The sequence below is a fragment of the Pollachius pollachius genome (genome assembly GCF_949987615.1).
Source record: "Pollachius pollachius genome assembly, chromosome: 1".
Classification (NCBI taxonomy): Eukaryota; Metazoa; Chordata; class Actinopteri; order Gadiformes; family Gadidae; genus Pollachius; species Pollachius pollachius.
The window spans coordinates 652,506-667,522 of record NC_136934.1 but is presented as its reverse complement, the minus strand read 5'-3'; the positions used below and the strand labels follow the sequence as shown (position 1 = coordinate 667,522).

The 15,017-nt window shown below is 46.1% G+C and overlaps 1 protein-coding gene across 1 annotated transcript; it reads right to left on the bottom strand.

Moving 5' to 3' along the window:
• Positions 1-12,055: 12,055 nt before the first annotated feature.
• Positions 12,056-14,935, bottom strand: sdf2l1 (stromal cell-derived factor 2-like 1). The gene is made up of 3 exons (XM_079735765.1): positions 14,669-14,935; positions 13,112-13,308; positions 12,056-12,838 (listed from the first exon to the last, which is right to left on the bottom strand). Exons 1-3 carry the CDS (start codon positions 14,880-14,882, stop codon positions 12,560-12,562), a joined length of 690 nt encoding a protein of 229 aa, XP_079591891.1. The 5' UTR covers positions 14,883-14,935; the 3' UTR covers positions 12,056-12,559.
• Between the last annotated feature and the right edge of the window lie 82 nt (positions 14,936-15,017).

The following is a 15,017-nucleotide window of genomic DNA, read 5'->3' as shown; positions in this document are numbered from 1 at the left end:
TGTATACGTTTAGTAAGATACAATATGTGACAATATTGTATAATGTATTTTTATAAACATTGATATATTGTATTAAGATTGTATCTTATCCCACTTTTTACATTCATTGAAAGCAGCCATCCCGATCAGTATGCAAGCATTGCACCATGTTATACCTCCAAATGGCCGCTAGGGGTCGCAAGAGGGCAAGTTAACATGGAACGCAGGCTGCCGCGTTCAACCACCCGGGGAGCTGGTCTGAATGGCAGCGTCTCAACTTCTACTGGTTCGCTCATCGCTACAAAGCCCTGGTTGGTCTCACAAGCTGCGGCCTTCATTCATGGGAAACAATGGAGGGCCTCGGCTGGGCTCCAGGAAGGAGAAGACAACAGGAAGGCCTTGAGGGTGGAGGGTGAGGGGTGAGGGGGGGACCCCACGGGCAGATGCTCTGATGGAGAACACTGCTGGTGTTTTGGTTTGATAGCTTTCTGTATGATGTATCACCTGTTAAGGTGCAGGGTGGGGATGAAGAAAAGAAAGAGAGAGGGAGAGAGAGAGAGAGAGAGAGAGAGAGAGAGAGAGAGAGAGAGAGAGAGAGAGAGAGAGAGAGAGAGAGGGAGCTGTAGTTGGAGATGTTGTAACGTTATTATATTCTATAATCCAACGGTTCAGTCCGAGTGGTCTGTCTGGTCCTCCGTCACGTGACGTAAGCACCCTCTACGATGGACAGAGAGACGGACAGAGGGAGAGACAGAGAGAGGCCGACAGAGAGAGACAGAGAGAGAGGCTGACAGAGAGAGACAGAGAGAGAGACCGACAGAGAGAGAGACCGACAGAGAGAGACAGAGAGAGAGGCCGACAGAGAGAGAGACAGAGAGAGAGACCGACAGAGAGAGACAGAGAGAGAGGCCGACAGAGGGAGAGACAGAGAGAGAGACCGACAGAGGGAGAGACAGAGAGAGAGACAGAGAGAGAGACCGACAGAGGGAGAGACAGAGAGAGAGACCGACAGAGAGAGAGACAGAGAGAGAGACCGACAGAGAGAGACAGAGAGAGAGACAGACAGAGGGAGAGACAGAGAGAGAGACCGACAGAGAGAGACAGAGAGAGAGACCGACAGAGAGAGACAGAAAGAGAGAGACAGTGAGAGAGACAGACAGAGAGACCGACAGAGGGAGAGACAGAGAGAGAGACCGACAGAGGGAGACAGAGAGAGAGAGACAGTGAGAGAGACAGACAGAGAGACGACAGAGGGAGGGGGGGGGGGGGGGGATGAATCTGTGTGTGATTCAGAACCCCAGTAGGTCCTTAATGTCCCAAATGTTCTCCTCCTGGGATGAATGAACTAGTAGTAGTATAAAAAAGTGTGTATACTATAGTATATTGTATAGTATAGTGTTTATACTATAGTATAGTGTTAGTATAGTGTGTATACATAGTATCGTGTATAGTGTTTATACTATAGTATAGTGTGTATACTGTGTTTATAGCATTGTGTATAGTATAGTGACTATTAACAATACTGTTGAAGTCTCTTCCTCCTCCTCCTCCTCTCTTCTCCTCCTCCTCATGAGGAATGTGCCGGTGGCCCCTGGGATCATCAGACGGCCCCTCACCTCCACATTCCAGAGACAACCTCTCCCCCGTCCCTCTCTCTCTCTCCCCCCCCCCCCTCTCTCTCTCTCTCCCCCCCCCCCTCTCTCTCTCCCCCCCCTCTCTCTCTCCCCCCCCCTCTCTCTCTCTCCCCCCCCCCCTCTCAATTTTTCAATTAAGTTCAAAAAAGCTTTATTGGCATGAGAAATATACATTTGCATTGCCAAAGCAGGTGAATAATAAAATAAACAGCATTATCAAATAAAAAGTAAAAAGGTACGGTATATATAATAATAATAATAATAATAATAATAATAATAATAATAATAATAATAATAATAATAATGACTATGAACCTTTAAATACAAACTATCTATACATATCAAATGTTATACTCTCCCCTCTCTCTCTCTCTCTCTCTCTCTCTCTCTGTGGAACTTCCAGTGGCTGACCTCTCTCCCCTTGACTCATTGAAATATTGATTATGGGGTTCTAGAACGCAAGCACACACACACACACACACACACACACACACACACACACACACACACACACACACACACACACACACACACACACACACAGATATACATACCAAGGTATGTTATGAAGATATGTTACATATTTATTACATTCAATTTGTAACATATTTATTACCTAAAGGTATGTTACATAGGTATTACATTAAGATATGTTACATATTTATTACATTAAGATATGTTACATATTTATTACATTAATTTATTTCAAATATTTATTACATAAAGATTTGTTGCATCTGTATTTCATTAAAATATTTGTATATATATATAACAATAAGATATGCTATAGATTTATTACATGTTGCATATATTACCATATTCGATTTGTGACACTACTGTAGATATATTGTATTCATGTATTAATTAATTCATTATAATATGTACTACACATATTACAATATTATATTCAAACAAAATGATTGAGCAATTGTTGTTCTTTTTAATGGTCCACAAGTTTTAAGAGGATACTAAAATCAGTAAATCCAGAACCAAATTAACAACAAATTAAACATGAATTTAATTAGTTATTTCATATTTTAGTGAGACTATGCATAAATACAAAGATAATACAAATTTTGAGCATTATAAAATTCTCCTCTAAATTAGGAATCATTTAAACTGAAATAGGCCTACAAGAATGAATATAAAAAAATGAAAATATAATATCTACACATGTATAGATAATAAACTGTCTCATATCTTTGTATGTTAAACTATAATCCAAATCTCTCCATTATTAATGCAAAAACAAATGTGAATATTTTGTTTATTTGAGCTTCACAGCATGATCCTCTAAACAAATAATGGTTTCGTTTTAATGCCTATTATGATCAATAAAGAATTATCAATATGATTATTATTTTAACAATTTTTATAATAATTATTAAAATAATAATTATTATTAAACTCTAGGCCTATTATTATTATTGGTGTTAATAAATGTATTATTCAATGTTTTAATTTGTTATTATTATTGCAATAATTACTATGATTTTTATGATTATAATTACTAATCATAATAACGTTGTTGACGCAGTAATTGATATTCTTCTGTCGTCATTGTGATTATTAAATTATTACAATAAACAGCTTGATGTTGTAAACAGTGTTTCCCTTCCCTTTCCCTAACCTGCTGTATGTTGTCACAGCGCCACACAGCGCCACAACCATCACAAGATCCAATCTTTCAGAATTCGTTAAATACAATTTCAGTTGAGATATTAGCACTAGAATGCTCCCGCTATGACGTCATGACAGCTGATTATTGACCTTTGATCGTTTCATTCACCAGTTAATCCATCAGGCTAACACAGAGGCCCTGGTTTCTGTGTGTGTGAGTGTGTGTGTGCGTGTGTGTGTGTGTGTGTGTGTGTGTGTGTGTGTGTGTGTGTGTGTGTGTGTGTGTGGCCAACTCTTTACACCATTTTGACACGCCCCCCCCCCTCCCCCTCTCCTCTTCCCACAAACACTTGGAGCCTGGCTGGCCCCCAGAAGGTCTATGTAGAGCTGGACCATATATTATATATATATATGAAATATATATGTTAACTACAGTATCATTTCCCAATTTAGGGTGCAGTTCACAAATTAACAAATATACCTCAATTATTATCACGTAAAGAGGTTATGCTAACACCTTATGCTACTCCTTATACTGTGTGTGTGTGTGTGTGTGTGCGTGTGTGTGTGTGTGTGTGTGTGTGTGTGCGTGTCTATTTCCTTTGACCTTCGACCCTGCCAAAGAAGATTTTTCCTGACAGGACGTTCTAGAAGTTGAGAAGGCAGAGTGGACCGTTGGAGAAGACTGGATTAGATATCCATATATAGATATAAAGATATATATATCAATAAATATAAGTATGATTTCAGTTCAGAGGGGAACGAATGCATGTAAAACTTACAACGCCAACCTTAACTCTGAGTTAAGTGTTCTTTACGTGGCGCTTCAGTCACCTTGTGGTTCTACTGCATTCATTCCCAATGTGTACCGTAAACAAACAGTACAAGTGAACCCCTAAAGCCCTTATATATAGATATAACTCCAGGAGACCGAACCCCCTAACCACTTCAAACGCTTTTTATATCTTAATACTTATCCTACAAATTAAAACACTTTTTATATGTTAATGCTTATCATACCTCTTAAAACACTTTTTATATCTTACTTATCCTTAAACTTAAAACGCTTTTCATACCTTAATACTTCCCATTACCATCCTTCATACTTTTTACATTTGTCTTTATACAATAAATGATTAAAAAAGGTTCTCAGATCCTGTGGTCCATTCGTTGCTCTAATTTGGTTGGCTCATGTTCTGCCTGTAGGCTGTTAACATTAACCACGGTGGGGATAGCTGATAACTACAAATATACATATACCCCTAGAGCTAGATATAGATCTAGATATAGAGCTAGATATAAATCTACATCGGTCCCCCCTGAAATTCAAAGCGTCAATAACCTTCTGATAATCTAATTAGGATACAATAGATCAGCCAATAACCTTCTGATAATCTAATTAGGATATAATAGATCAGCCAATAGCCTTCTGATAATCTAATTAGGATACAATAGATCAGCCAATAACCTTCTGATAATCTAATTAGGATATAATAGATCAGCCAATAGCCTTCTGATAATCTAATTAGGATTTATTAGATCAGCCAATAGACCCCCCCATCCACCACATGGTGGATTAGGTTTGAATGGTTGAACTATAAGCAATAAAACAGATCTACAAACTATGATGTGTAACAACTATCGAGTCGCTCCCAGAGCGCCCCCAACCCTCCCCTCCGCGGGTCATTACACATTTGTGAATGGAAGAAAGAATTTGTGTGTTCATTGTTGGAATCTAACTATAAAAGACTGTCCCTTGGCGACCAGTCAGGACGCTGCTCGCAAGATATTCCCGCCAATCAGGCTGAAGGCGAGAACTACAACGGACCAATGAGAGGCTCTGATGCAAATCAGGAATTTGTCTCGAGCGGAGCTGAATGTCAACCAGTCAAAGATGGAGTCCGCCGCCAGCGGCCGCGCGCTGCTGGACGGAACCGCGTTTTAGGTTCACAGGACCGCGCATCCGGGACGCGCCAGCACGGACACCACGGCGCGCCTCCCGTCGTGGTACCGGACTCCCACCGGGATACCGGAGGGACTCCCACCGGGGACCGGAGGGACAGGGACCGACGGGACCGTATCTCCCGACCCAAGTCTTCAACTTTACTACGTTTCCTTTCTGCTCGTCTCGCCAAGGCGGTCGGCCAGGTACCGGGAGGGGGGAGGGCTCCGGGAGGGGGACCGTGAGGGGGGGGGGGGGGGGCTCCGGGAGGGGCCCTTGGAGGGGGGGGGAAGCTCCGGGAGACCTGGGAGATGGTCCGGGGGGGGGGGGGACCCCGCGGCCTCGGATATATCTCGGGTTAAAAGCTGTTGTCGCCACGGTTGCTTGCGTGTGCGTGTGGATAACCGAATTTCTCGCGCACGCTCGCGCGTGTGCGTGTGATGACGAGCCGTGGTTGGCCGGAGAGAGTTGATTGACAGCTGTTTGAAAAACCTGCTTCATAGCAGTGACCTAACGCGCTCGCGCGCGTGGCGGCCTTGCCCGCGCAGAGTTTGCTGCATGAACGCCTCCTGAGAAGTTGGTGCCGCTCGTCCTCTTGATGACGCGACGGAGGCTGCGATTTCGAAACCCCTCGTGGCAGATGAGGCCGTTGGTTTGTCATGATGAAGATGGTGGTGGAGTTTATCTGAAGGGATGTTGGAGACGACAACATGAGACTTCATTGTTGTTACTCAGGCGCTTCCTTCTTCTTGTTCTTTGGTACAGAATTGGTTTCCAAAAATGCACACTTCCTCTGGGGGCAAGAGAGTGATTTGAAACTTGTATAATGGAGAGCCCCCCCCCGCCCCCCCGGGTCTCGGGTTGCCTGGCCCCGGGACCAGAATAGTCTGCATTACTCGAAGCTTTCTGCCATTGTAGCAGGAATGTGCTCTTTGCCCTACATCCGTCGAGAGGCCCTCCCGCACCGCGCCGCGCTGCTCCTCGCATCGAACCACGCACCGCACCGCGCTACGCGTCTACATCCGTCTAGGGCCTCCGTGCGCTACGCACAGCGCACCGCGCTGTGCGGCGGTTTAGTCTGACTTCATAGTTTTATTTTAGGAATTGCATTAATATCCCATTTAGTAAACATCAATGTTATTATTATTATTATTATTATTATTATTATTATTATAACAATTATGATTGATTGAATACGATAGTTTGTCATTGATCTCTTATTAATTATTTATAACACAAATTAAGAGATTTTATTTATAACATGGACATTGTTTGAGAAAATCTTTTAGAAAAATTCAAGTGACATACAGCATCGACATACCCCACACTACTGTGGATGTAGGCCTACAGCCTAATTCTTGATGTAGACCTACCTGGTGGAAGTAGGCCTACCTGGTGGAGGTGGATGTAGGCCTACCTGGTGGAGGTGGATGTACGCCTACCTGGTGGAGGTGGATGTAGGCCTACCTGGTGGAGGTGGATGTAGGCCTACCTGGTGGAGGTCCGCTGCCCTCTTTCTGTTGTCCTACTGTGAAACACTCAGCAGTGCAATATTAAAAGGGCATCGGCTCCTCGCTCCTCTGTCTACTAACAGGCTTATCATCCACCAAACAGGTTTAGCATTCACCAAACAGGCTTAGCATTCACCAAACAGGCTTATCATCCACCAAACAGGCTTATCATTCACCAAACAGGCTTAGCATTCACCAAACAGGCTTATCATTCACCAAACAGGTTTATCATTCACCAAACAGGCTTAGCATTCACCAAACAGGCTTATCGTCCACCAAACAGGCTTATCATCCGCCATACAGGCTTATCATCCACCAAACAGGCTTATCATTCACCATACAGGCTTAGCATTCACCAAACAGGCTTAGCATTCACCAAACAGGCTTAGCATTCAACATACAGGCTAAGCATTCAACATACAGGCTTAGCATTCAACATACAGGCTTAGCATTCAACATACGGGCTTATCATCCACCATACAGGCTTATCATCCACCAAACAGGCTTAGCATTCACCAAACAGGCTTAGCATTCACCAAACATGCTTAGCATTCAACATACAGGCTTAACATTCACCAAACAGGCTTAGCATTCACCATACAGGCTTAGCGTTAACCAAACAGGCTTATCATTCACCAAACAGGCTTAGCATTAACCAAACAGGCTTATCATTCACCAAACAGGCTTAGCATTAACCAAACAGGCTTATCATTCATCATACAGGCATAGCATTAACCAAACAGGCTTATCATTCACCAAACAGGCTTATCGTTCAGCAAACAGGCTTAGCATTCACCAAACAGGCTTATCATTCACCAAACAGGTTTATCATTCACCAAACAGGCTTAGCATTCACCAAACAGGCTTATCGTCCACCAAACAGGCTTATCATCCGCCATACAGGCTTATCATCCACCAAACAGGCTTATCATTCACCATACAGGCTTAGCATTCACCAAACAGGCTTAGCATTCACCAAACAGGCTTAGCATTCAACATACAGGCTAAGCATTCAACATACAGGCTTAGCATTCAACATACAGGCTTAGCATTCAACATACGGGCTTATCATCCACCATACAGGCTTATCATCCACCAAACAGGCTTAGCATTCACCAAACAGGCTTAGCATTCACCAAACATGCTTAGCATTCAACATACAGGCTTAACATTCACCAAACAGGCTTAGCATTCACCATACAGGCTTAGCGTTAACCAAACAGGCTTATCATTCACCAAACAGGCTTAGCATTAACCAAACAGGCTTATCATTCACCAAACAGGCTTAGCATTAACCAAACAGGCTTATCATTCATCATACAGGCATAGCATTAACCAAACAGGCTTATCATTCACCAAACAGGCTTATCGTTCAGCAAACAGGCTTATCATCCACCAAACAGGCTTAGCCTCCCACCAGGCTCATAACCTGCTAGGGTCCTCTGCCGTGATGACGTTGCACTACTGTTCCAAACGCCCAAGCAGTGCAACAGTATTGTCATAGCAGAGGGCCTACGCACATCCTACCGGTAGGCCTACTGCTCTACTGCTGCTGATGGGACGGCAGGACCCCCCCCCCCCCCCGGACCTGCAGGTAGGTCTACTGGGCCAAGAGAACCTACTATTCATAACTAGAGGCAGTAGGCTACCACGGGTTTAAACTAGAGGCAGTAGGCTACCATGGGTTTAAAATAGAGGCAGTAGGCTACCATGGCTTTAAAATAGAGGCAGTAGGCTACCATGGGTTTAAAATAGAGGCAGTAGGCTACCATGGGTTTAAAATAGAGGCAGTAGGCTACCATAGGTTGACGTTTGTCAACCTGCCTCTCAGAACTTCTCAAGTCTTGCTGAGTGAGATGGGGGCGGGGACACTTCCTATTTGTGGCTCTCTGGGGGAGGGGTCTAATTGGAAGGAATGTGTGTGTGTGTGTGTGTGTGTGTCTGTCTGTCTGATTGTGGGTGTGCGTGTGTGTGTCTGTCAGTTTGTGTGTGTGTGCTTCTAAGGCCCTGTGCACATGGGCGAAAACTATCTTTTGCCTCCGTTTTCCTTGGCTGCGTTTTAGGAATATCTTCGTAAAGATGGACTCATTGCGAAAACGCATCGAGCTGTAGAATCGCTGTAGTACATATTCAAGGCCTCTGTGGCGCTGGTTCTCCACCAATAAAAGAAGCAGACCGGCCGAGCATCAAGCCTGCTCGCTTGATGCAAACATTCAGTCGAGGAGGAGAGAGCAGTTAAACCTTCTACATTGAGCAGAAAATACTTTTTAATGTACAGTTAGTAATTCAATTTACCAAGGGCCTGTATTTAAAGCTACAAAAATAATACAAATCAAATGAATAAAAACAAATTTGACAGAACTCTGACCTCGCCCAGCTGGTGGTGGGGCGATGACCACACAAATCCAAACACAAATTATTTGAGGTCCCCCAACCTGGGACCTCGTTTCAAAAAGTGTGTTTTCGAGCGCCGGATCCGTCTGGACGGTCGGCCCAAATGCACAAGGGGGGGCAGGAGGAGGAGATCAGGAGGAGCAGGAGGAGAGAGAGGAGGGGAGCAGGAGGAGAGAGAGGAGGGGAGCAGGAGGAGGAGGAGCAGGAGGAGAGAGAGGAGGGGAGCAGGAGGAGGAGGAGCAGGAGGAGAGAGAGGAGGGGAGCAGGAGGAGGAGGAGAGAGAGGAGGAGCAGGAGGGAGTTCCAGTTTCCTCCCCAGGCCGGGAGGCCGGAGACGGCCGCAGGGGGAGCTCGACGGTACTGGAGGAGGGGGGAGGGGGGAGGGGTGAGTTTAGGGGTGAGGAGTGTGATAGTCTTCCTCTGCTTGTCACTCTTTCCCTGTTGCACTCCTGTGGCTCTGCAGCGAGCAGTGCAATGACGAAAGAGCATCCATCAGAAGGACAGAACCGCACTACCCGATTGGCCCAGACGGTTAGGGCATACCATCAAACTATTACACCTTTATTCATATAATTACACTTTACAAACATTATCAATATCAAACTATTACACTACGCCTTTATTAATATTATTACACTTTATAAACATTATCAACGTCAGACTATTACACCAAGCCTTTACTAATACTATTACACTTTAGAAGGATTATGAACGTCAAACTATTAAACCAAGCATTTAAATATGCATAAAAATAATAAAAATGAATTCATATCTCTATGTTAATATGAAACTATTACACAAATCGTGTGTTAATACAATTACAAAGAACTATGGTTGTAGCATTACCAAGTAAATAAACGTTGTATCAAGCCCAACAAACACCGGCCCTAGCACCAATAGGAAGCCTCTCTGCCGCCCCTAGCACCAATGGGAAGCCTCGCTGCTGCCCCTAGCACCAATGGGAAGCCTCGCTGCCGGCCCTAGCACCAATAGGAAGCCTCGCTGCCGGCCCTAGCACCAATAGAAAGCCTCGCTGCCGCCCCTAGCACCAATAAAAAGCCTCGCTGCCGGCCCTAGCACCAATGGGAAGCCTCGCTGCCGGCCCTAGCACCAATAGGAAGCCTCGCGCTGCGGTGCCGTTGAGATTATGTTTTGAAAGCAGCAGATCAACCAACCCAGTGGTTAGGCGCCCATAACGTTATACCAGTTGTTTTATGACTACATATATGGCCCTGATGCCCATAATCCTCTGTTTGTGCTTACAATGATAGTCACATTAATTCATGGTTACTTTATACTGTCGGGCACTTTGTTTACGGTTAAGTCACTTTACACACTTTATTTACTGTCATTGCTCATTCTTTGCATTGTTGAATTATTCATCTACTGCATTACCAATCTCCAAATGTAGGCTACAGGACATTGTAGCCTATGAAGCCGGGATGTATGACAGAGCTTTAAAAAGCGTTCTTTCAACGCTACGCTAGCGGTAACGCTAGCAAATAGGACAGGGGCGTGAAGGATAGCGGGGCAGCGCGCCGTCGGTGTGTTTTGGGCTTCAAAACAATGAACTGTACACCGGTGATTGATATGAACTAAAGTAACAGACTGGTGGTAAAACTGTCCCTGTGTTACATCGCCACCTTGTGGATCAAACATGAATTTACGCATTTATTCCAATAAAAAAGACTCAACGTGAAGGCAGTTGAATTGTTCACGCAACTGATCAGAGAGCATCACCCTGGTACAAAGTTTAAATTTAATAATGTTCAATAATTAGAATACATTTCCAAAGTACTGTGGGCTATAACTTAATTATCCTTCACAGACAGTAATTGAATATAATTTGAAAATTAAAACGATCCGTTCAGTTGATTATCTGCAGATTTCCAAGCTTTGATCAGCTTGTGTTTCCAAACACTAGCATATTTCCGTCTTGTTATTTAGGTAGGATACCTAAGTAATGCTAAAGTCATCAGTAGACCTACCGGCCTGTCCTCTAGACCCCGTGACCTGGGCGAATCCGACACTGTGGGGGATTTCTAAGGAACAGGATAATCTCTAATCTGAATCTTAAAATGAATTAGAGAATACTCTGTTAATCTCTCCAATGAATGACCATCATAAGTGAAGCACAAGCATATGTATTCAAACCACACATTTTATGTTCATGTTTATGAATGAAAGGTCCAGGGTGGAGTTCATTGTAGCAGCTGGTGGTGAGGTTGCAGAATGCAATAATCTGAATCCATCGGGGGTAACACTCCCCTCCTCAGTGCCAGAACGTTTTGGTTTTTTGACGCGTTTTCTCTCGAGCCGTTTGTCCGTTCCTGGCTCCTGTAGAAACATGGCGGAGCAAAACGAGGATTCCTGGGTTTCTTCATTGGGTCCATGATTCCTACCAGGTTAATTAAACACATCGATTCTTATTTCGATGGGATTATTCTCTAATAAAACGTATTTATGAATGTCATATTTAATTCCATTTCGCTAGATGCCACCAATGATAAACCTTTAAGATATTAAAACATCAACCAATCAGATTTCAGCAGCATCATGACACCAGATAGCGCTGTTTCCTCCACAGTACAACTATTATTACTAGTTTATTACTTCCTAAATAAATACTTTTAGGCCTTTTTGTGTCGTCATACGATCACATAATCTGGCAATAATTAAATCTTCTGCAAAATAACTTATAACTTGATTGGATTTTTCTATGGCTTACATACTGTTACATTTACATCAATAGGTGGCATGTGATACGGGACGTTTAGGTGACAGACAAGCCTCAACAGACACGTGCACTATTCATTACGCCACAGCCTCAACAGACACGTGCACTATTCATTACACCACAGCCTCTACAGACACGTGCACTATTCATTACGCCACAGCCTCAACAGACACGTGCACTATTCATTACACCACAGCCTCAACAGACACGTGCACTATTCATTACACCATAGCCAGAACGTCCCCACACCTTTTATTGAGGGTCAGGAAATTCATTCATGAAAGGCAATTCTGCATTTCTTGACATGAGAACGGCGAGAACCACGAGCCCCAGGGTTCCTCAAGGAGCATGACTCAAAACATCAAGAGGTAACTAAAACAATCAAGTAGAATATTTAAAAAAATACAACAAAGCCTGGTTACATCATATACATATATATGATCCATATTCATATATAATTAAACCAGGTTTAAGTTAAACAAAGTAAATGTGGATCTAAAGTCTCGAACAAATCTTTACACCAACTAACCCCAACCCAACCAATACTAACCCAGCCCACACTAACCACCACTAACCCGTCTCTACAGAAACCACTCACAGTCCTCCCATCCGACATCATATTTAATGAGCAGTCAAAACAACACGTTTCCATGACTACACAGTGACTAACCCCCCCCCCCCCCCCCCCCACACACACACGCACACGCACAAGCACACGCACACACACACACGCGGTGAGGTCCTCAGAGCTCGTCGTGGCGGAGGGGCGGGGCGCTGGACTGGATGTACACGCCCTCCATGGCGCGCCACCAGTTGTGCTGATTGGCCGAGGGCATGGCGTGCACCTCGCGCTGCCCGCGGATGGGGTGGCCGTACTGCTCGCCCGTCACGCTCAGGTACACCTGCGTGCCCACGTGCATGAAGCGCACAGCCGCGTCCCGGGTCCAGTGCGGCCCGTCGCACTGGACCGCCCACACGTCCAGGTCGTCGCCCTCGCCGCCCTCACCAAACGCACTCACCTCCTGTCAATCACAGGGGCACAGCGTCAGTACACACACACAAGGTCATTACACACACACACCGTCAGTACACACACACAAGGTCATTACACACACACACAGTCAGTACCCACACACCGTCAGTACACACACACACACACACAGGGTCATTACACACACACACACACAGTCAGTACCCATACACCATCAGTACACACACACACACTTCCTATTCTTCCATTTTGTAGCCAGTTTCTGACCGATTACTCCGTGTGAGTGAGTGAGTGAGTGAGTGACCTGGTGGTTGGACAGCGGCGAGGTGAAGTGGTGAGTGTGGAGGTTGCGTCCGGTGATCATGTGAGTGATGCGGATGGCCTGACCACAGCGCACGGCCGCCCCCCGCTGGCACGGACCCCCTGTCTGCCCCCGCACCTTCCAGTAGCTGTTGGCATCGTCAGCACTCTCCACGCCCGTCACGGACTGCTGCCCGCTGCCTGGACGCACAACACAACACCACAACACTGTTAGGGTCCACAACACAACACCACAACACTGTTAGGGTCCACAACACAACACCACAACACTGTTAGGGTCCACAACACAACACCACAACACTGTTAGGGTCCACAACACAACAGCTGCCTGGGGGGTTGTGATGAGGTGGGCCTGTGGTTGAGAGCTGTGTGGGGTCAGAGGGTCTAGTTCCCCACAGAGGGTCTACAGAGGGTCTAGTTCCCCGCAGAGGGTCTACAGAGGGTCTAGTTCCCCGCAGAGGGTCTACAGAGGGTCTAGTTCCCCACAGAGGGTCTACAGAGGGTCTAGTTCCCCGCAGAGGGTCTACAGAGGGTCTAGTTCCCCACAGAGGGTCTACAGAGGGTCTAGTTCCCCACAGAGGGTCTACAGAGGGTCTAGTTCCCCGCATAGGGTCTACAGAGGGTCTAGTTCCCTACAGAGGGTCTACAGAGGGTCTAGTTCCCCAGAGGGTCTACAGAGGGTCTAGTTCCCCGCAGAGGGTCTACAGAGGGTCTAGTTCCCTACAGAGGGTCTAGTTCCCCAGAGGGTCTACAGAGGGTCTAGTTCCCTACAGAGGGTCTAGTTCCCTACAGAGGGTCTACAGAGGGTCTAGTTCCCCGCAGAGGGTCTACAGAGGGTCTAGTTCCCTGCAGAGGGTCTACAGAGGGTCTAGTTCCCCACAGAGGGTCTACAGAGGGTCTAGTTCCCCGCAGAGGGTCTACAGAGGGTCTAGTTCCCTACAGAGGGTCTACAGAGGGTCTAGTTCCCTACAGAGGGTCTACAGAGGGTCTAGTTCCCTGTAGAGGGTCTAGTTCCCTACAGAGGGTCTACAGAGGGTCTAGTTCCCTACAGAGGGTCTACAGAGGGTCTAGTTCCCTACAGAGGGTCTACAGAGGGTCTAGTTCCCTGTAGAGGGTCTACAGAGGGTCTAGTTTCCCACAGAGGGTCTACAGAGGGTCTAGTTCCCTGTAGAGGGTCTAGTTCCCCACAGAGGGTCTACAGAGGGTCTAGTTCCCTACAGAGGGTCTAGTTTCCTGTAGAGGGTCTAGTTCCCGTTAGAGGGTCTACAGAGGGTCTAGTTCCCTACAGAGGGTCTACAGAGGGTCTAGTTCCCGTTAGAGGGTCTACAGAGGGTCTAGTTCCCTACAGAGGGTCTAGTACCAAGCGACTCCAACCCTCCAGGGCAGAGAAAGACTCGTACCGACCCGGTATGGAGAACACACGCAGACACGGGGGCCGAGAGACCCTTGAACACGTTCAGCAAGCAGCGCGCTATACACAACAACACACTGACGTCACCACGGCACAATCACAATCACAGTCTACCGGAGGGGGGCCTACCGGAGCCGTACTTGACGTCATGCGAGTGGAGCCGCACGTTGTGCCGCGTGTTGAGGAGCTTCACCAGGGACCCGCAGGTGACCAGGTCCTGGTCCGACTCCCGGCCGTTACAGGACGAGAGGAACAGCACCAGGAGCCACGGGGCCAAGAGCAGGACCCGGAGCCCGGCGTCCGGAGAGGGGCGGACGTTCGGAGGCTGCATACGGGTCTCCATGTTCTCATAGTCCGGTCTGAAGATGCGCTGTTTTGAGACGCTTATAAACACTACGCTGATCTGGACCAATCACAGCGTGACAAGTCCTGAAGAGCGGATGTGACGAAGATCCACAAGCTGCTGGGTGATTGGCTG

Bases quoted from the DNA above. Each gene is read 5' to 3' on its own strand.
- sdf2l1 (XM_079735765.1), bottom strand. From the start codon at position 14,882: ATGGAGACCCGTATGCAGCCTCCGAACGTCCGCCCCTCTCCGGACGCC. The intron at 13,309-14,668 runs GTAGGCCCCCCT...TTGTGCGTCCAG, and splicing joins TGACGTCAAGTACGGCTCCG to GCAGCGGGCAGCAGTCCGTG. The intron at 12,839-13,111 runs GTCACTCACTCA...TGTGATTGACAG, and splicing joins CGCCGCTGTCCAACCACCAG to GAGGTGAGTGCGTTTGGTGA.